This window comes from Anarhichas minor, unplaced genomic scaffold (assembly GCF_050575085.1).
Source record: "Anarhichas minor isolate MPS153535 unplaced genomic scaffold, ASM5057508v1 ptg000024l, whole genome shotgun sequence".
Taxonomy (NCBI): Eukaryota; Metazoa; Chordata; class Actinopteri; order Perciformes; family Anarhichadidae; genus Anarhichas; species Anarhichas minor.
In genome coordinates, this window is record NW_027466470.1 from 13,726,762 (window position 1) to 13,747,121 (window position 20,360).

General features: G+C 40.2%; 2 protein-coding genes across 3 annotated transcripts; both read right to left on the reverse strand.

The window, feature by feature from the left end:
* Window positions 1–1,639: 1,639 nt before the first annotated feature.
* On the reverse strand, window positions 1,640–7,036 carry map2k2b (mitogen-activated protein kinase kinase 2b). Of its 2 annotated transcripts, XM_076098158.1 has the most exons (11): window positions 6,096–7,032; window positions 5,783–5,993; window positions 5,503–5,649; window positions 4,807–4,884; window positions 4,439–4,490; window positions 4,035–4,159; window positions 3,636–3,849; window positions 3,189–3,241; window positions 3,014–3,075; window positions 2,861–2,906; window positions 1,640–2,658 (listed from the first exon to the last, which is right to left on the reverse strand). In XM_076098158.1, the coding sequence occupies exons 1-11, from the start codon at window positions 6,182–6,184 to the stop codon at window positions 2,548–2,550; spliced, it is 1,188 nt and encodes a 395-aa protein (XP_075954273.1). In that variant the 5' UTR covers window positions 6,185–7,032; the 3' UTR covers window positions 1,640–2,547. The 2 variants fall into 2 exon arrangements, 1 of the variants encoding a protein (XP_075954273.1); XR_012956032.1 differs by lacking the exons at window positions 1,640–2,658; window positions 2,861–2,906 and having other exon boundaries at window positions 3,525–3,849; window positions 6,096–7,036.
* A 2,033-nt stretch (window positions 7,037–9,069) lies between these two features.
* LOC142956038 (solute carrier family 22 member 4-like) lies at window positions 9,070–16,433 on the reverse strand. The gene is made up of 8 exons (XM_076097335.1): window positions 16,074–16,433; window positions 15,775–15,878; window positions 13,419–13,570; window positions 12,979–13,150; window positions 10,951–11,165; window positions 10,653–10,835; window positions 9,553–9,710; window positions 9,070–9,126 (listed from the first exon to the last, which is right to left on the reverse strand). The coding sequence occupies exons 1-8, from the start codon at window positions 16,431–16,433 to the stop codon at window positions 9,070–9,072; spliced, it is 1,401 nt and encodes a 466-aa protein (XP_075953450.1).
* Window positions 16,434–20,360: the final 3,927 nt, after the last annotated feature.

The following is a 20,360-nucleotide window of genomic DNA, read 5'->3' on the forward strand; positions in this document are numbered from 1 at the left end:
GAAAACCTGGGGCATCCTGTTATGACTTCTGGTTTCCTGTTTCCTGCGAAAAATAAAGCCCCCTCTCTCTCTTTCAGACACATGCAAACACACTCATATACTCCACCACTTGTCACATAGAGCAGGCCTGGGATCAGCTGCTATAACAACCCATTCCAAATATATCACTTTGAGTGTTTGTACTTATAGTCCTGGCTCAAGTATTTGGGAGTGTATTAAAAAATGTAAATATCAAACTTGATCAGTGGCGTGCTTTCTCTTTTGGGATTAGTCCCAACAAGACTCCATCTAATATCTAGTGTATTTTGACTGGGTACCACAGACATTGACATTGTTGTGGCGAGAACGCAGCCCTGGGAGAAACTGCTGCATTGTGAGAAAGTCATTATGCTATAAGGTGACAAGAGCAGCTGTTTTGCCCCATTCTTCACAACATTTAATTTGTTTTTATTCCTTGTATACACATTCTCATTTCACATGCCAAGGAGGGAGGAAGATGTACAAGTGTCAAGGGACCACTGAAACAACGATAACAGCGGTGTGTGCTCATGTGTGAACCGTAGGCGCCCGTTCTCCAGAAATATGAAAATAACACTGTTTGTGACACACAACATGCTGCCGCTGCACACCCCCTGCCAAGGTACCTGAGCATCTCTCTCTACAGGGGTCAGCCACATCACTCTTAATGAGCAGAAATCTCTCTTCCTTCCTGTGGTGGATCTAGTCTGCCATGCCGAATGCTTAGTGACGGTGTACATGGTTAATTGTCTTGGCACAAACTCATAGCTCCGTTTCCCCCTTTCATGCTGTGGCTCCTCTTCGTGCTCAAACTGAATTATAACGTACTCGCTCGTTACATGCGATTCTTGTTTTTTCTTTATCAGTTTTGTTTGGGCGTTGTCGTCGTTTTTTATATTTGATGCGAGTCTAAAAGCATCAATGTTCAGTATTCTCTTCTGTTGAATAGGGCCTTTACATTCTATAGACCGCTCACGATTCTTTCTTGTTTTTTGCAAGCAAAAGCACAATAGCGTCCTGTTCTTTTTTCGTTTTTTAGCTCATCCTCCCCTCCCCCTTTCTTGCAGATTTGAATTCATTAGCAATCAAAGAGCCACTGACAAACGCCCAATCTTAATTACCCTCTCATTTGCATATTTGCATATTAATGACTGCAGACTTTGCTGTTTTTCTGCTGCAGTAGTCCCCCTCCCATCAACATTGCTCAGACTAGCCACCCCACACATTGCAACACTACGTCTCTCTATCTATTAGCTCAACGCCTCACATTTTCAGCCTGAAGTTGACAAGACATTCAAGGGAAGATATTTTATTATTAGTCCAGACATGAGCCAAACAGATGAATCATTGTGCTGGCGATTTAAATGGAGGACTAATGTATTTGAGCAGGGCTTTATATCACGGTCCTGCTTTTCGTTTCAGTCAGTATAAGCATGCGCTAACATGGTTGCAGCAATGTAGGCACAATACACTACACATACAGTACCAAGTATATTTTGATATTTCTGTTTGATAGCATAGTTTTGTTAGTAATTGAACCAAAGTCCTCAGTGCATTTCATGTGAGTGCTTCCCCCTTCTGGTGAGATGAGTGCATAGTGATAGTCTGGCAAATGAAGACATAATCTTACAACACATGCCATTTATTGACAATTCAGACTTCATAAGGACAAAGCTTTCAATGACATTACCATAAAAAACATCTATATTGTTACTTAAAGGAGGAAGTAGACAAAGGAGAAAAATGCCCTGATTCTGCCGCAACACAGGATGCACTTCAATGGCAAATCCATGTCCTGTTTACATTACTGCAAATACAATGCGATAATAATTAGCTTCCTCTGAGGCTGCTCAGAGAGTCGTGATGCCGCTTGCTCACATGATTAAAGCAGTGTTGTTACAGCGGGTACTGTCCAGGGATGAATCTCCAGTATTTTCAGAGGCAACCTCTGCCCCAGTGTAGCTAATCTGAAGCTAATGGTAACACAACAAGCTGAGGATGCCGCTTTAAGTTAACAACCCTGACCTACAGAGGAAGCAGAGGGTGCATTTATTGTTGTAACTTCTTTTTTGTTTTTGGCTTTGACACGAGGGTCATGCTAAAATATATTAAACATTGTGTTTCACCTTTAGACATCTCAAAATTTGTAGAAATCTGTCACATCATCAAATGCAAAGAACATCGTAGACTCGATCATCTCTTGCTAACACAGACACACCTGACATGTATCCATAAAATAAACGTTTTTTTACTTTTCTAAATGTGTTTGCATAACACATATGAAAACAAATTCAGATATATATATATCTGCCTGTACACATGTATGGATGCATAACCATGATTGTAATAACTGGGCTTTACACACTCGTGCTGTAGATACAGTGTCTCTCCTGGCTTACTTGTCAGTAGAGTTCATTAGACAGATGGAAACTTCAGAGGTTCACCTGAGAGAGGACATGGCAAACAGGGTGTGTATGTGGGTGTCTCCATGTTTTTACATGTACATACTGTGTGCATGAGTGTGTGTGTTCAGTCTGCAGTGCGCGTTGGACTGCTGGGTTGGTTCAGCCCCATGGTCTTACAAAGCCAGCCAGCAAAGTCTACCTCCTCCACCTCAGACCGCTTGATAAACATATGGTTCTGCAACAAAACATACAATCAATGCAAATACAATATTGGATATTAAAAACTCAATCATACAACAGTTGCCTTCACAAAATGTAACTGAGTTTAACCTCAGTTTGTGATCTAAACCTTGAATCTGTCAGATATTGCCCATTTCAAAGACAAATGTGGAAGCATAAATTCAAACTTAAGCCATCGTCTAACTGAGGACACTCACCGTCAACATTTTCAAGTCAGCCCTGTCTGCTGGGTTTTTGATGAGACTGAAAATGACAGAGCAGAGAGAACTTTTCATCCATGAATAAAAAGACAGATTATGTGCACGTGAAAAGCACAAATGAACTGTTTTCAGGGTGAAATGCTGTCTCACCACTTTGTCACAAAGTCCTGGAAATCAGAGGTGAAGACGCCATGTGGTAGTTTGGGGGGAGGCTGAAATACAGGACAAAGTTGAATGAACTAATTTTGCAAGGATGACAGTAAATACATTATGGAACCAGGGAACAGTTTTTAGATGTTCTTTGGAAAACTTCTAAGATTCTTACCTCATTTACTATGTAGTCTAGTAGTTCAAAGATGGCCATGGCAGGACCATGACCTGGAAAAAAGAGCCGGGATCAACTGTGTTTAATATTTCAAGTAAGAACTGCTGTAAAAACACAATTTTATCAGCTTAAATTACACATTCAAGCTTCAACAAAATCCTGTTCTACCATAATGATTGAGCACATGGAATATTGTGTATATATATATATATATATATATAAAATATATTGTATATTTATACTTCACTTAAGAGATAATAATAACAATTTTACTTATTTCGCCATAAATCTGATTCTAATGGCATTAGCGATCACAGACTGGCCAGGTTGGTATACCTTAGTGCTAACTTTACTTCTCATGCTGCCACCGACAGCTGCATGAATGCAAAGGTACCAACTGCAATTAAAAAAAAAAAGCCAATTTAAACAGTTGTGTGCATTGCTCACCGCCGCCAGGTCTACCCGATGGTCTAGGTCTGGGTGAAGTGCTGAGCGTCTCTCCTTCACTACCACCCAAGATGGGACGTCCAAATATGGCCTCCAGTTCCTTAGCATCTGGAGGAGGGATGGGGAAGCGTCCGATTGACAGCTCCACAAGGGACAGCCCCATACTCCACACATCTGACTGCACAGAATAGTGGGTTCCCTGCAGTCTCTCAGGCTATACAGAAAACATGAAAAACACACATAACAACAAAATAAACAATTACATTTGATCAACAAATATAGGGAACTCTTGCTCACTGCACAAGTCTTAAATATATTGTTTATTTCTATTACAGTAAAGTGGAGGAACTAAACCGAGTTGATCTTTTCAAGGCATAATTCAGAGAAGGAACAACATACCGACATATAGGATCTTGTGCCGACAAAGGAATTGGCCATAGAGTCTATGAGCTGCCCGCTCACACCGAAGTCACACAACTTGATCTCCCCCCGCGAGTTCACTAGTATGTTTGAAGGCTTCACATCTGCGGGTAAAAAAGATATTCAAAAAAACATTACCCGACTGGATATCTACAACAGAATGCAGTGAAAAGCGACTATCTTTACCAACCATCGTACAGACTACAACCCTAATATTAACATAAAGGTTAAGACTTAGATTTGTATTATCTTTGGCATGTGACCACGTATATGAACAGGTTAATTCATGTTTTAATGAAATACAATGCACTTTGCTACTGCACAGTAGGCCTTACAGGTGAAATACAAGAATCAGTAATTAACCCCTTGAAAACAACGAGTACCTCTGTGCATGATTTGATGTTTTTCTCTCAGGTACACCAGGCCTCTCAAAACCTGTTTTGAAAAAGGGAGAAATTACACAAATCAATAATCATAAATAAAGTTAATGTGAAAATAACAGTTAGAAACAAGCATAAAACCCATCCAGGCCCATGGTGTGTGTGTGTTTATAACACGGTCACACTTTCCTTTGAGCCCAATACAGTAAACAGAAGGAGCGAGTGATATGATTATGGAAGATCTTGATTGTTTAAGCCTTGATGAAATTGTTTTATTCAAACAGAACAATTTAAACTAACCATTGTCTTGTTAATGCCAATAATGTAATATCACATAACATTACAAATGTAGAAGATAACCATACACTTACAGCGATGGTGACTTTGCCCAGAATCTCTTCAGGGATCCTCTTTGCTTCTTTCAGCACCTGGTCCAGAGATCCACCATCCTGCACAACAAAGAATACAACAGGTCGGAATACAAATCGATAAAAAGCACATCCTGTCTACAATGGTGTTCCAAAGGATCCCATCTTTCCCATTATCGTTATGTGCACTGAGCACGTTTACTAAAAAAAGCACAGGTCTTCTGTGGAACATATACAGGTCCGATACAGGAATTGTATTTCATGATTATCACAATACATTTGGTTTACATTTTACCATAAAGATCACAACACCACATAGTTTCAATTTACATGTAATCATTCTGCAGAGTAGCATACAAGTTAGGTACAATCCAACCACAGCAGGTCATGGATAATTTGAGATTAGCATTTGAACTGTTTATCGACTGACATATGTACATATAGAAGGGACATTGAGGATCTCCTATTTTTTCCTTGATTCAATGTCACAATCCTTGAAATAAGCAAAAAAAGCAATCTAGGAGCCTAAGTCAGTAAAGGTTTTCTGTACCTGACCTTCCGCAGCCGCACATAAGATAAAAAACGTGCAAAGGGGGAAAAGAAGATAGTATCCCTTTGGGGATGAATTGATCAATACTGAAATACCCTTAATACCTTAACCTGCTACCCACACACAGTCACTCCCTCCGATTTTCTCACCATGTGCTCCATGCAGATGCTGATCTCTCCATCGTTGTAAAATGATCCATAGAAGCCCACAATGTAGGGAGAGTTACACTCATGCAGCACCTGAAGCTCTCGGATGATCTGGTTTCTGATTGCAGGTTTAATTTCAAGATGAATAAGCTGAACAGAAAAGAGAATTGTTTTATATCGAATGTGTCTTAAGACCAGTTGGTACAGGATCAACGTTTTATTACCAGGTTCAGCATGACTTTTTGTCATCACATTCACATCATTAGTATAATTTGTAGCTCACCTTTCTGGCCATGATTATTCCTGAAGATTTGTGGCGTTCCTTATTGACAACTCCTCCGTTGCCTGCACCCAGCTCACAGACACGATGGAAGTCGTCGGCTCTCAGCTCGCCCACCTTGGCCTTTTGGGTAAGGAAAGCTTCTAACCTTTTCTTCTGTTGTTCGTCCAGGTCCAACTCTTCCAATATTCTTTTAAGTGCCTCTAAATTGGCCCTGAGAAAAAACGATAAAGAACAGGAATAAAGCATCTTTCACATAAACGACTGAAATATTTAGTTTATAGAGTATATTAGTGTGGTCAGTAGAATAACTTACTCAGACGAAACATCGGTGTTGGTGGAGGTGGATAACCCGTCAGCAGCAGGAGCAATGGTTAAGGGCACTGGTCTCTTTTTAGGAGCCATGTTCACTGATGGATAAACTATGAGGTGAGCTTAAGTGACAGTTTTCTCCAGGTTACAACTGATAATTTACTATTAAAGTAATGTGATTAGGATCAAATTTGACTTTCCGTGCAAACGTTTGGATAAATGATTAAAAAGCAAAACAGGTATTATCTTGCAGATGCTATGTGGACTAACTACCCTGTTAGTGGACTGACAGATACTAGGTGAGACAGTTAACAAAGGTAAATGTGACCATAAAGTATTGGGCTCAACATTTACTCTGCTTAAATGACCAGTCTCCGATTCAAAATACTGTAATGAGCAACACTGTAAATGACTAAAAACAGTGACGCTAACGTTGGCTACCTTCTTAGCTAGATTATAGTCACGTTAGCTAGCCAGTTGTTGTGAACGGATGAGGCGTAACGGAGACGTTACTGGTAAGCACGATAATTAGCATTATGGCCACTGCACTAAAGTGAAATATGTGAGTTTGGAATGACTCTACGCTGAACTAGCTTCAACATAACGGAAAACAAAATATATCAAAAACCATCAGTAGCAGCGCTTCACGTTAGCTGACTTGCTTCATCTGCTAGCTAGTTAGCTGTTGCATGAGAGTAACGTCAACACATTTAAAGCTAGCTGATAGCAAGCGACTGTTTTCCTTTACGGACGTTGTGACAGTGTCGTAAACCCACCCAGGTGTTTAAGTTACAAACACCCGCCTATTGGGCTGTAGTGTCCGTCTATTGTAATCCTAGACCCTTATTGCATCTAGCAGGTATGTGGCCGCTGCAGACAGACAGACACTGGTCCCAGTATCAGAAGCAGAGATGAGGTCCAGGGGCCGACCAGCATCCGCACACTTGCTGGACTCTGCCTCTGATTGGCTTAGCATGATATTTATTTTAACCCTAAACCTACGACCGAACCAATCCTACAAACGATAGCAACGAGTACTAGCCAATCAGAGACCGAGGAGGGCGGGTACCTATAGATGACTGCACATGGGAGAAGTCTGCCTCCAGGGCTTTCTGCCAGGAATGTCCTTAGGTTTAGGTAACAATCGTACTGAGTTAGGTTTGGGAAAATATCACGATTTGGGGTTAAAATAAACCCTTTCTAGCAAAAAGCCCTGAAGGCAACCTTCTTCCATGTGCTCGTATTTTTTTGCTAACCATCCTATGAAAAACGTAGGGAAATGGGATTATGTAATGGCCTAAAACTCTTCTCACATAAAATAAAAAAAATTACAACCAGAATTATGTTTAGCCAATGTTCCAAGCATGGATTATGTTATATCTTTGCAATATTTGCTGTTGGGCCCCTATTGACACCACCACCCACCACTACTTACTGCTCTCAGTGCATTGTGAATGTACCCTGTTACAAGTTCATATTTAGAACATAACACAACACAGTCAATGCATGACTAAATATAGAGATATATAGTTCAACTAGTGCTATTTTACCAAAATAATAATGACTGTTTCCAAGTGAAATATCATTCCAGTAAGTTGTGGTATTGTTATTAAACAATAGTTTTAGCACTGTGACAGCACAATATTTACCATAATAAAAAATACTTTTTGAATTAATCAAATTACGAAAACCAATTGGCATGCAGTCATTTCTTTGACTTTTTGGAGCCTTTTGGAAGTTGCCTGCTTTGAACTGTTGGTAATCCAGCTGTGGTACAAGAATCAGGTGTAATAGCATGAATTCTGAACACCTTGAAAGAATCCTGCTCTGCTGTCCTTGGTTATAAAATAATCTTTGTGGATAGTGTCTGCCCTCTCCAGCTGGGCGGGCAGAACTGTCATCTATAGTTTCAGAAAATGTAACAAAGCTACCAGCTACCTTTATGTATAAACACTGACACGAATATTTTAAAGACGACATAAATGTATTTGAAAAGACCTGAGAAGCTCAGAGGTTCCATCCCATAAACAACATTAATGTCTGCCCAACACATCAGAAAACACTTTTGTGTGCGCATTCACTTCACTCTTGCTGTGTGATGTTCTTCCAGCAGAGGGCGCTGTGGCTCATTTCTTTACAGCCTTCAGAGTTGTATCTGACTGGGCTAATATCATGGATGTATTAAAAGCCATTTAATCCCATAGTTATAAGGCTCTAAAAATGTTACTGATGTATCAATGCATTTACAGCAAACATTGAAATAATAATGAGTGTAAGTGAAATATGTGCAGAGCCACATGTTTAGTACATGGTCACATGACCTGAGCTGTTTACTTCCTTGCTGGACAATGACAAGAGGAGGGCTGCATCAAAGCTCCCAAACAAAATGATACTAAATACTGTTTAAATGAAGACAGGGCAAAGATTTTTTGGTACACATAATCTTTAAGGTGTCAAATGTTCATATATGCATTTGCAATTACTCAACTTTGTTCAGTGTGGTCATAGAATGAGTAAACATGTTGACGGCAACAAAAGTGACCGGCGGGATAACACAGTGCATCTCGGTATACATACTTAAACACAGACATAGTTCTTGTTCTACCTGACTATCTACTCCGTTCTTTCTTTTACTTTAACTTTGAGTCAAGATCTGGAGGAACCAAAGGCCTCTTTCTCTCTCTCTCATACCACTTTATTACATTTCAAGAAGATTATCAACACATTAAACCTTAAAGCAGACGGGGTAGTGCTCCTTTGTTGATCTGGGACTGACAGAACTTTTTGGTTACGCTCAAATGGACGGTGACCGATAGTTTTTAAATAGAAAGCATTTGTTTATGATCTTTTATTAAAGTTACCGAGGTCTCTTTTCCAATGTAAGTCTATTGGAAAAAGTATTTTTTGGTTCAAATGGCATCACATTACAGACCTGGAAGTTGTAATTCCACTGTTTTAGCCACTATGTAAAATTTGCTTCAGAGCCCGGCGCTCTTCCTGGGGGTTTGGGCTGGAGCTGTGTCCTTTGGCAGCAGCTTTAAGATACAAAGAGAAACAGAGTCAGATGAAACAGAGAGAGAAGAACTGTTGGAATGCACATTATCACAAACTAAGACATACAACTGGCATTCATTTTGCTCTAAAACATTTTTGCTCCAATGTTTATACATATTTCCGACAAATGCTCCTCATTTGAAAACATCACTATCTCTAACACTGAAAATGTAGCTCCAGACCTGCTCTTTTCAGTTATAGCAGTTATAAAGTTATGCAAAATCTTACTTAGGTCACAAGATTTAATTGTGTCAGTTTTATAGAATTGGTGTCTGGTAGGTCTGTTAATCATTATTCACACGCACACACACACACACACACACACACACACACACACACACACACACACACACACACACACACACACACACACACACACACACACACACACACACACACACACATACCCACCCACGCACAGCCATATGTCCTCTAATGGGTTTAGCCTGGCTGATGAGGTCAGGAAGTTCGCTGTTTCTGGTGTCTGGCAGCAACATGCTAACAGCAGCAGCCATGATGGTGATTGTGCCAAAAACCATATATGGCAGGATCTTGCTGTACACACCTGCAGACAGAATAAATAGCACTTGAATTATAATTGATCTGTTTATTTCCATGGGTTACAGTCATAGGCCTTTTTCACAGAAGACATTTTGACATGTCACACCATTACGGTACTGAGACTCTTATGCTTTTACTACTGTGACAAGCCAAAATGTCTGCTGCAAAAAAAGGCCTAAAACAAAGAAACTCAACTTGTCACACGCAGGTGTAATGAATAACATATGAATTGCTGCATTGGAACAGAACCATCATTGATATCATTGGCTTCACTTGACAGACCTGCTCATCATGCAAACACATCAAGCAAATGTAAAATGTAGGGAGAGCTTTATGTCTTTTAACTGTAAAGAATAAGTCCCTACTTTCCCCAGTGTTGTTAGTGACTGACTTTAGAATCACTGGGCAATATTACGCCTATCCTCGATGAGAAGGTCAATGTTGGCATGAAACACGTCTCATATGGAGCTAACTTATCCAAAATGTCACCAGACGCCTAACCCTGTGGTGCTTTTAATGTTATGAACAAAATCCAAAAAATTTGTCTTGAAGTTTCAAATATAATCACATTTTTATATAAAACAATTATATGCACATATAATGTCAGTTATTTAAAAAATGTGACTTGGCAACAAAGACATTTTAGGGGAGGTTAGGTTTTCCACTAATAGCAGCCTCCCTTTTGATTTATTTTGGGTTATTTGTAATTTAAAGGGGCACTCCACCTCACTGATTTTAGATATTGGCATGTGAAGTTTGAAAGTCTCTTGTGAGTCTCTAAACCTTGTGGAGGAAGGATAAATTTCTGGAGTAAAGTGAAATAAATTATGTTCACTCAAGTGTATTAATATCATCGACAGTGAGTCGTTCCAATCTCTCTCTCAAAGTATAGTTTCAACAGTGTGCACAAATACAAGAATAACAGAAAGACTCCAAAAACACTTACCCATGTAGATCACATAGGGACAAATAATGGTGCCTATGCGTGCAGCTGTGGAGGCGATGCCTAAGCCCATGTTCCTGATCACCGTGGGGATCAGCTCAGTGAAAAACACAATGATCATGCTGTAAGCAGCAGACACACCAGTCTTTCCCAGCAAGGCTAACACCTGGAGCATGACATGCATGTCTGAGAAAAACAAACAAGATCATTAGACAAGGCCTATACCATCTCACACACGCATAGTGTCTTCTGGTACTTTCAGGGATGCCGGATTCAGTCAATATTGCATTGAGAAACAGACCTTCAGGCACCAGCTTGATAATGAGAAGCATGATGCCACAGAACATCAGAGTGGAGAAGAGGATTGTAGGTCGTGACACATGCTTAGCTAGCGCCCAAGTGGCTCCATACACTACAATGTCAATGGCTGCTGAAATGAAGCAGTTGAGGTAGACATCTCCATTCAGGTTACTGGTATTGAGAGAGAGACCATAGAAGACCATGGAAGTGGACATCCTGCAGAAATACAAAATCAAGACTGGATAAAGGCGGAAGGCAGTGTGTTTGAATAATACATTGATCTCAAAAGTGCATTTTACTTTGACGGTGCCATATGGTGCCCTATAGCTCAGATTGAGACCAAATTGCATTGAAGAAGCTACAGTTTATTTTAGTTTTGATTGAACTATTTAAAGGGCAATTTCAACTTATTTTCCTTGATTTGTTGTTATCAAAAAAATAAAGTTGGCACATGATTTGGAACCTGCTGTTATTCTCAAATCACTAACAACTAAATCTGAATTATTAATATTTTCTGATACAATTACAAAATAATCACAGAAAAACCCTTTAGCGTTAAACTTTTAAATGTGAAAGTGTGGATTTCACAGTCAGAATTTATATTGTGCCTTATAATAATAATAATAATGATAATAATAATACATTTTATTTATATAGCGGTTTTCATAGTACTCAAAGACACTTTACATTAAAATCATCATATATATAAAAGCAACACACTAAAAACATGAATGTCACCTTATGTAATTAAGGTAGTCATAACGTTTTCTTAACTCTCCAGGCGAACACATCCTAACTGTTACTGATCTTGTTCATCATTTTTTTGTAAACTACACTTGTTTGCAATATATTTTGAGGGCCTCCATTTAATATTTATTTATCTTTTTCAAGTTCAGGGTGGCAGTCTGGCAATCAGAGTTATGAGGATTTATTTGTCAAACATAACTGTAAATTTAGCCAGCCTGCTGCCACCGCGACCCGACCCTGGAGGAAAATAGATGGCTGGATGGAACTGTAAATTTAAGGAATTACTTTGATGTAGAATAAAGTGTACGCACAATCATGTTCAGAAAAGTTACGAACAAAGAAAATAAGTCATATTACCATATGAAAACACTCAGAATTGTAATATTCCTTAAGTTAGGGGTGCGTATCAGGTCCAGATAAGTGTATGTCTGCTCCTCTTCACCTTTATTTTGCTGAATTAGACATATATGAAAAGAAACAGAACGGTCACATTGCATGCAGTGAAATGTAATTCTAGTCAAAAGTGCCACCTGACTCACAGTTTTGGCTATATTTCATACTACACAATAGGTTCCACAGCATGAGGAGTAAAAATGGAGTAAATACCATTAGCTCCAAGCACTCGTCAGCCCTGAATATGACCTCAGGAGCAGGGACTCTGTTCCTTTTGGCCAAAACGCGTATGACAAGCTCAGCCTCCTCCACACGACCTTTCTGCAAAAGCCAGCGGGGAGACTCAGGAATCAACCTTAGCAGAGATAGAAGGACAGAATTTCATTGATCTTTGGCAGTTATTTAAAAGAATGAAACCCCTTCAAGAGGTGTATTTGTACTTGGTAATGCATGTCTATATGTCACAGAGAACATTAGAGTATGCTCATAGTTTTATGATGACAGAGAGGAAGCAAAAACAGTCCGCTATGCTGGAAGTTGAAACAGTATCATCACTTTTGAATTGATTCTGACTGACCTTTGGTTTGGATAAACTATCATGTGTTTGCAAATAGTGGTGTAGACCATTATTTTGAATAATTTGGATCTATTAAATTTGATTTATTACTTTATTTTCCCTTTTCAATACGTCCAAGGCTGATTCTGTGTTTTTTATTCTTCTTTTATGATGTTTTAGGATAATCAAAAAAAGTTACAAGCGGTACAACAATCATTGGCATCGGGACCACTCCGACATTATGTTATGAGACACAAGGGGGATTTAAATCCTAGTCCTTACATAGGACATACCATTGACCAATTATATTCAGCCAACATTCACCAGACTTACCACCATGCTGGAATGAATAGGAAGCCGGGGATGGCAGTAGCAACCAGCAGCATTCTCCAGCCTCGTATGAAGTAGGCAACGAGTGGCAACAAGGCATATCCAACACCAAAACCTACACAGTGGCCCAGCAGAGCAAAGCTCATCCTGGTAGTCTGGCTCAGCATCTCAGACCCTAACCAAGAAGAGGATTTGGAGCATGGTGTTAATATGAGACAGTACAGTATATTTGATATCAAATTAACACAAAAACAATGTGAAAACTATCTGCAGCCCTTTTGAGTTCATTGCTTCGTTCAACTACCTGAGCACAAGGCAATGACCTTGTACAGCTTGCATCAAACTACAAGCAAGTAAGCTGCGCTTTGTCACAGGAAGATATTGAAGAAGAGATAAAGACATGGACTCTTTTGAGACCAATAGAAGTGCATGTGCTGCCTCACCCAGTACTAATGACACGAAGTAATTGAAGTAGCCAAGTCCTCTCAGACCGTTGAGGATACAGAACATGATCCAACTGACGGAGGTGGCCTGGATCAAGGGAGTGACTGTTAGTAAGGCCATGGTGGAAAAAAACACCGGCCTCCTGCCAAACCTGTAAGACAATGCACAGGAGCATGAAATTAACAGGGAATGTGTAATCTGTGAGTGTACACCATCACACCGAGTGTTGGACTTGTATGTGATGAGCTGCCTCTTCTTTCCTTTCTCGATCTCGAAGTCCCTCGGTTTTTTTGTTGTTGCTGCTAGCACCACAGACATCAGTGAAAACTATTAGGCAGTAAACCAACAAATCAAAAATTGTATTTTCATTATTAGAGCATTATTAATTAATGAGTCAATTAATCAATTAGTTAGATATAAACATTCTCTAAAACATGCAAACTGAAGATATTATCAATTAATTAACTGATCGTCAGATCGTCAGATTTATATATATTTATACAATATACAATCAAAGACCATGAAAAAACAAATCTATTACATTCTAAAATAACATAAAATTGCATTTAAAAGTTATTTCAATTTCGCAGTTAAGCAATCAATCAGCAATAATACAGCAATCTACTGTATATTTAAGAAGCATTTGAGTTTAGATAAAAATTCACTTTGATTGTGAGATTTTAGTTGGCAAGATTCGCTGACTGGTTAGAGATATTTGTGCAAAATAATGTTAATCTGTCTCATTTCATGCAATATCATATCTGTAATGTGCTTTCCTTTGACTTTAATATTATTCGTTGTTTGTCCAGCTAACAGACTAATGTTGCAGTTGAGGATGATCATAGGTGTTGAAATCAAAAAGGGCAAGTTCAATTTCTTATTAAGACAATACTGTTAGACTGTGGTTGGATTACTGCCCCATGTGGCCAACCATTGTATTCAATTGTTACTAAATGGGCGCTCGTTGATGGCGTATAGTTAAATAAATAGTTTGAATGAACCTGAGACCGGAATAATCATTGAAGAACATGAGCAGTGTTTGTGATAATGATCTGTATTGTACAGCCTTAAGTATGGCTTCAGAAGAGATGCCTGGACACGAAAAGGTTCAAATGGAGCGCCGAAGGCGCGAGCGAAGGGCCGATCCCACCGAGACGCGTCACTAGAAACGCGTCTTCCGTAAAACCAGTTTGCCTCTGTGTTATGGCGCACCTGCTTCGCGCTCTTCTCCTGGGCCGCGCCGCGTTTTCCAGGCGGTTAACAGTTGAAATATTTTCAACTGTTCAGCTCCAGGCGCATAGTCATACCGCTCATCAATGTCACAATTGACCGAGGCAGCCAATCAAATCAAGCAAGAGGCGGGCTTTACTACTTTATCACCGACTTCCCGTTGTTATGCCGCTAGATGTGGTAGGAACGGACATACTAATTAAAATTAACTATATAATTCCCCCCTCACCCTCATTCAACAACATCTACAGCTTAATGTCTGCACTGAATCATTTCCCCCCCGTTATTTACATTTGATCGCCTGGTTGCGCACGCACCCCCGCTCCACCGGATCCGACTCGCTCCTTCGTCTTACTTTTGAACTGAATAAAAAGGTGTGGTGTGGTGTGGGATGAATAACTTGCAGCTCAGCCTAAACACAAACTTGTTGGTGTTGGTGTTATTCTGTGGAAGGGTTTTTGTTCCACGCTGTGGAGCAGAAGACTGAGAACAACACTGACATTCATATTTTTCTCTCCATCTAATTTGCGTGTGAACAAGATGATTGGCTGGTGTGTATTTTAATGACATGTTGGTAATTATGCTTTTAGTCTTTAAAGGGATCATAAAGGCACCTCCCAATCTATTCAGTCAGACAAACACTCACTGAAGGTTTAAGTGTGACCCTGGCGTTCCCTGCTGCTCGTCTCTTATTTAAATGGTAAATGTCAAACTTATTTGTGGACGTTATTTATGTCCATCCAATCGTAATTGTGCTGTCTGTTGAGGAACCATGCAGTGCTTAGTCAGTGTGGACGAATATCTCAGGCTCAACTTAATTTTAACAAAAATATATGCATGAGAAAGAATGATTTTTAAATACAAGTTAGAAAAATAAATAGATAAAACAGACAAACTGAAACTGGAACAGGCAGCACCAAAATTATAGTTGCTATTTTAGGATGAGCTACAGGAGGAACAAAAGTAAATTATATGTTGGAAAGGATCTGTCAAAATGGACTATTAAATGTGTTTGAAATAGTCTTTTTTTCATAAATGATTGATCAACTTCATGTACTGCAACTTGTTATTGTTTTTATTATTATTATATTATTAATAATCATTATTCACAAAGAACATACTTGCCGATCTGAGAGGTCACCACTGATAAAGGATCCAATCAAGACTCCTACAAAGAACAAGGAGGTGGAAAAAGGGACCTTCCATGCATTGTCACACACCAGATCCCACTGGAAGTAACAGAGAGAGAGAGAACAGCTGCAGCAAGACACAAATTGGAGGATCCTGACATTGAAGTCAAATGTAATCTAAAATAATCTAAAGTTTAAAAAAAGTTAAAGGAAGAGAACAGTCATCTTCGTGAACAAAGGATTTAGGCCTATACGTCCAATTATTTTAGCTTAATCCTTATTCTACAAATATACCTCAGACACAATAGTGGCGGTGTATCCCTCGGTGCTAAAGGCCCATCCATCCAGACATTGCTCCGTGTCATTGCTGGGTCTCGCTGTATCGGTCCAGTTTCCGTTCAGTTTGTAACGGGAACAGCCGTCAGGTCCGATCCAGCTGCTCTGCTCTCGGAAGGGAACCTCCACATCCGTGCGCGTGGAGGCGTTCGATGCTTTGCAGTGATGCTCAGGTGTGTCCGAAACGAAAACCACGACCATACCCGTGTATCCGCATACGATTGCGCTTAAACTGAGCAGAGCAATTATTACAATTTGAGAGAAGCCATAGACGCCCAAGAAAGACGTAATTTCATCGAAGTCTTTCCCACGCGACATGACCGACAGCAATGGCACGCTGCTACATCTGGGAGTGTTATATTTCAGGTTAGCCTATGTTGTTTTGACAAGGATACGTGTTATCACGTATAGTATATAAAAAAGGTTCCTTGAAGTCAGAGTGGCAGCAAAGAAATCTGCTGTGTGTCTGCAGGACAGGTCTTTATTGTTCCTTATACCGTGCTTCTTATTTAGATAGTTTTGTATGTTGGATACTTCTTTCTTATTTCAACAGGTTCACCCCTGCAGCAATGTGCATGCTGGGACACACAGCGTTGCCTATCTTGTTTGTCTGGATGTATTTGGTGAGTCACAAGGCAGGCAGTGTTATAGCTGCAATTATGCAAATCAAAAGCAGTCAGAACACCATACTGACAAATGTGTCTTCAGTGAGTGTTAGCAATGTTTACACATGTACTCTCATTCTGGCAGTTGGGGACTCTGTTGTCCTTTAAATTATTACATTTTAGGCTTAAGACTTGGTTTAACGTTAAGATTTGGGTGATGGTTGGAGTTGGGTTATGTATGCAGTGATTATGGATAAAGGTGAATCTCCAGTGAAAAGAGAGTGCAGAGACCTCTTTCCTGATGGAAACGAGTTTGTTTTTGAGACTAGTAGAGAAACGCTGCGGCTTCTTTCTGTCTACTTCACAGTTCATGAAATACTAAATAAAAGAAAAGAAAATGTGATTGTTGTGATGACCATGAGATGAGACTGAAAGTCTTGAAAGCCAGTAAGTTGGTCTTGAGTTAAGATTATTTTGTCAAATGTCCAATGATGAGGTAGGGAACGCATCAGATGAAATGCACAGACAGTGAGACATTATTTAACTCTACAGGTACATATGTCCCCAGCAATGTTGGCAATCAGCTAAATATTTTGTCATTTTCTCTCAGAGCAATTTGTTTGCAAGAAGAAACAGGCAGAGGACATAACATCTGTGGGAATAAATAAATAGTATTGTTATATTTATACCAGTAGCACCCAGAGTAAACAGAAACAGCCATTAAAACACCACAGTAGTTGTGTGTACAACCACCACAAGATGGCGCAACAACGCATGAAATAGTCAGTGGTTCTGCTTCTGCCCAGATATTTGTTTTCACAGGAATGAGGTCAGCTGATGTGCCTTACATTTCAAGGTTGTGAATAAAGCAGTGGTGGAATAAGTATTCAGAAACTTCACTTAGGTACAACTCAATACCACAATGTAAAGATAATCATCATGTAGTACCACCACCATCCAATATAAAAGGGCAGAAACTTTAAAACTTTAAAGAAAAGGGATGTTGAAGAACCAGGTCGATAAGCAGAAGTAGAGAAAAAATTGTGGCATTTGTTAACAAAAAGTTTACTGAAAGAAAGGACAAAAATTAAATGTGGTCATTTTAATAACAGTGAATTTAACTGAAGAAAAAGGCCACCAAAGAAGTTGGAACCTACCACCTGCCCAGGTAAATGTAGGGTGAGGTAAACCGAGCAAGAGCCCAAATTCACACAGAATAATGGACACACCATTAATACAAGATCTCTAAGTTACTGCTGACATCACAATCTATATGGGCACTCATTACATAGCAATGAGAAAACCAAATATAACAGAACATCATTACGTGCAGATCTATCTACCTGTATAATGAGGCATAACTTCCCTTGATGTGCCTGGTGAAAAGGGAGAATGGCAACCTTTTCACATCAACAGTATTCTTTGACAGCTATAGCTTCGAGCTGAATATAGTAGAGTAAAATACAACATTTCCTTTTGAAATGTAGTGAATAAAAGTGTAAAGCAGCATAAATTGGGAGTATTCAAGTAAAGCACAAGTATTGCAAAAGTGTACTTAAGTGCAGTACAAGAGTAAATCGTTACATTCCACCAGTAATCAAAAAGTTGTTTTATTTATAAAACAGATGAAACAAAGCACCATTAATTAAAAGACTCACCTGAATGTTAACAATTACATTTCATCAAACCTTGGAGTCAAACACTAGAGTTCAGCATCTTGATATCTAGTTTTCTTAACTTCTTGAAATGCTGCATGGCATCAAATAAGTAATCAAATCAGTGAAGCACTTTTGATAAATGAACTGAGTTCATTTGCATGTGTTAGAAGCCTTTCATGCAGTTTGCATGAAATCATATTGGGATGGTTACTGAACCTGACAGCCACACCTGGAAACACCTTCCCCCGCTTGCCACCAAATGCCGCTTAAACAAGTGGAGTAACACCGCATCACTGCTCGGCCCATCCACATTGACCCCTCTCCTCCCGATTGCCACATCTCGCCATTCTTCGGCCAGTGCTGTTACCATAGCAACGCCTCTCTCTCTCTGGCCGTGCCCTCTGACCCTTGGAGAGGAGACCTTTGGCCTGAGGGTCATCAAACGGGGTCATGGGGTCAGCTCTGGCTCGAGGACAGTAAAAGCACTTCAATGATTGGCTATCATTTGCCCTTTCTATACCCTCATCTATGTAATTGGCATATTGACAAACTGGCCCTTTGCACATTGTTAGCAGCACCTTATCCAGTTCACATAGGATGAAGTGTAGTGTGGAGGGTGGGGATATTTATGTGCATAGTCATTTTTTGATTGCCTCTTCTTCTTGCTTCCATCTCGAACGCTTTCTGAGTCATGGAGAAAGTGACTTCGGTGGACGTTGTGAAGCTGGTGGATGTCTGCTGGGCAACCAGAGAACGCTAGCTGTAGGGTGGATGATAGGGAAACCCCTCCATCCATTTGGCACGGCCACATCCCAGCCCTCTTTTCTTTCCCTCTCCCTCCTGATGATCTATGCCTGCAGGCCCATCACTTGTCAATATCTCTACATTAATTTGAGAGACTGAGACACTGGGGGGTGGGGGAGGGGCTCTCTGAGCAGGTAGAGGGAGGCATGGAGGGGGGAGTAGTGGCACACAGGAGACAAGGACATAGGAAGGAGAGAGCCAGGCAGAGGAGGAGAAACGAGAGGAAAATTAGGAAATGGAAGCGGGTTGAATGATGGGAGAGCCGAGCGTGGGTGAGAAGGAGATGACCGGACAAAGAGGCTGTGTTTTGCCCATTAACCATTCTTATACATGGCTTCCCTCAAATATCAAAAGCCCTCTCCATTTGTCCAAATCAGCAGGATCCGTAATGATAATGGTTGTTTGAGAGCTGAGCCCCAATGCCAGGAGAATCCATCACTCTCTGCCATCAAATCTCCAAAGCCTCTGCGGAGAAAGCGGAGCACAGCGGTGATTCATGAGAAGAAAAGGGACGTGTTTTCATTTCGATGGAGAAATATCACATACCTGCACTGACAACCTGACTCCACTTTGGGGGCTTTAACCCAACCCGCTGTAGTGAAAGACTTCCGGTATATGGGAGCTGACAATAAAAATGATGGCTTGTTCAATAACCATCCTCTCCTCTATTACTCTGACATCCGTCCTCTGGGCTTCTGTGGTATTTTCAGGGACCAAAAGTGAGCCTTCACCTCTCACCCCTCAACTCTGACCCCGGCCTGCATGGTCCAGATTACACCAGGGAGCGACAAACCTTGTAACATCATGACCTCTTTACTGGTGACACACATACAAAGACACCTGCACAGAAATACACACACACACACGGTGTCATCTTTCTGTGTCAACTCATTTCATTAGCTTGTTGTGTTAGCTGTTTGTTTTTTTAAAGAATGATCTCTCAGTATTCATTTTTCAGACTCCAATATCCGCTGAGCTCGGCTGCGAGGAGGCCTGAGGGACCGGGTGGTTAACAGCCATGTTTGTCATCATCTGATTATTTGTACAAGATCTTGCATCATCTTGCTGTTTAATGCTCTGAACAGAGAATATTCACTGACACATTCTTGGATGCAACACATCTGTGTTTTTGCAGCCCAAAATCTGCACAAAGAAAAGTAAGTGGAGTTTGCCAGCTT

Coding starts and splice junctions, on each gene's coding strand:
- map2k2b (XM_076098158.1), bottom strand. CDS start 6,184: ATGGCTCCTAAAAAGAGACCAGTGCCCTTAACCATTGCTCCTGCTGCT. Junction 5,650..5,782: donor GAATAATCATGGCCAGAAAG/GTGAGCTACAAA, acceptor TTTTCTGTTCAG/CTTATTCATCTTGAAATTAA. Junction 4,160..4,438: donor ACATCAAATCATGCACAGAG/GTACTCGTTGTT, acceptor TTTTACCCGCAG/ATGTGAAGCCTTCAAACATA.
- LOC142956038 (XM_076097335.1), bottom strand. CDS start 16,433: ATGTCGCGTGGGAAAGACTTCGATGAAATTACGTCTTTCTTGGGCGTC. Junction 13,151..13,418: donor CTTCGTGTCATTAGTACTGG/GTGAGGCAGCAC, acceptor CTTCTTGGTTAG/GGTCTGAGATGCTGAGCCAG. Junction 11,166..12,978: donor CTATTCATTCCAGCATGGTG/GTAAGTCTGGTG, acceptor GTATTTCTGCAG/GATGTCCACTTCCATGGTCT.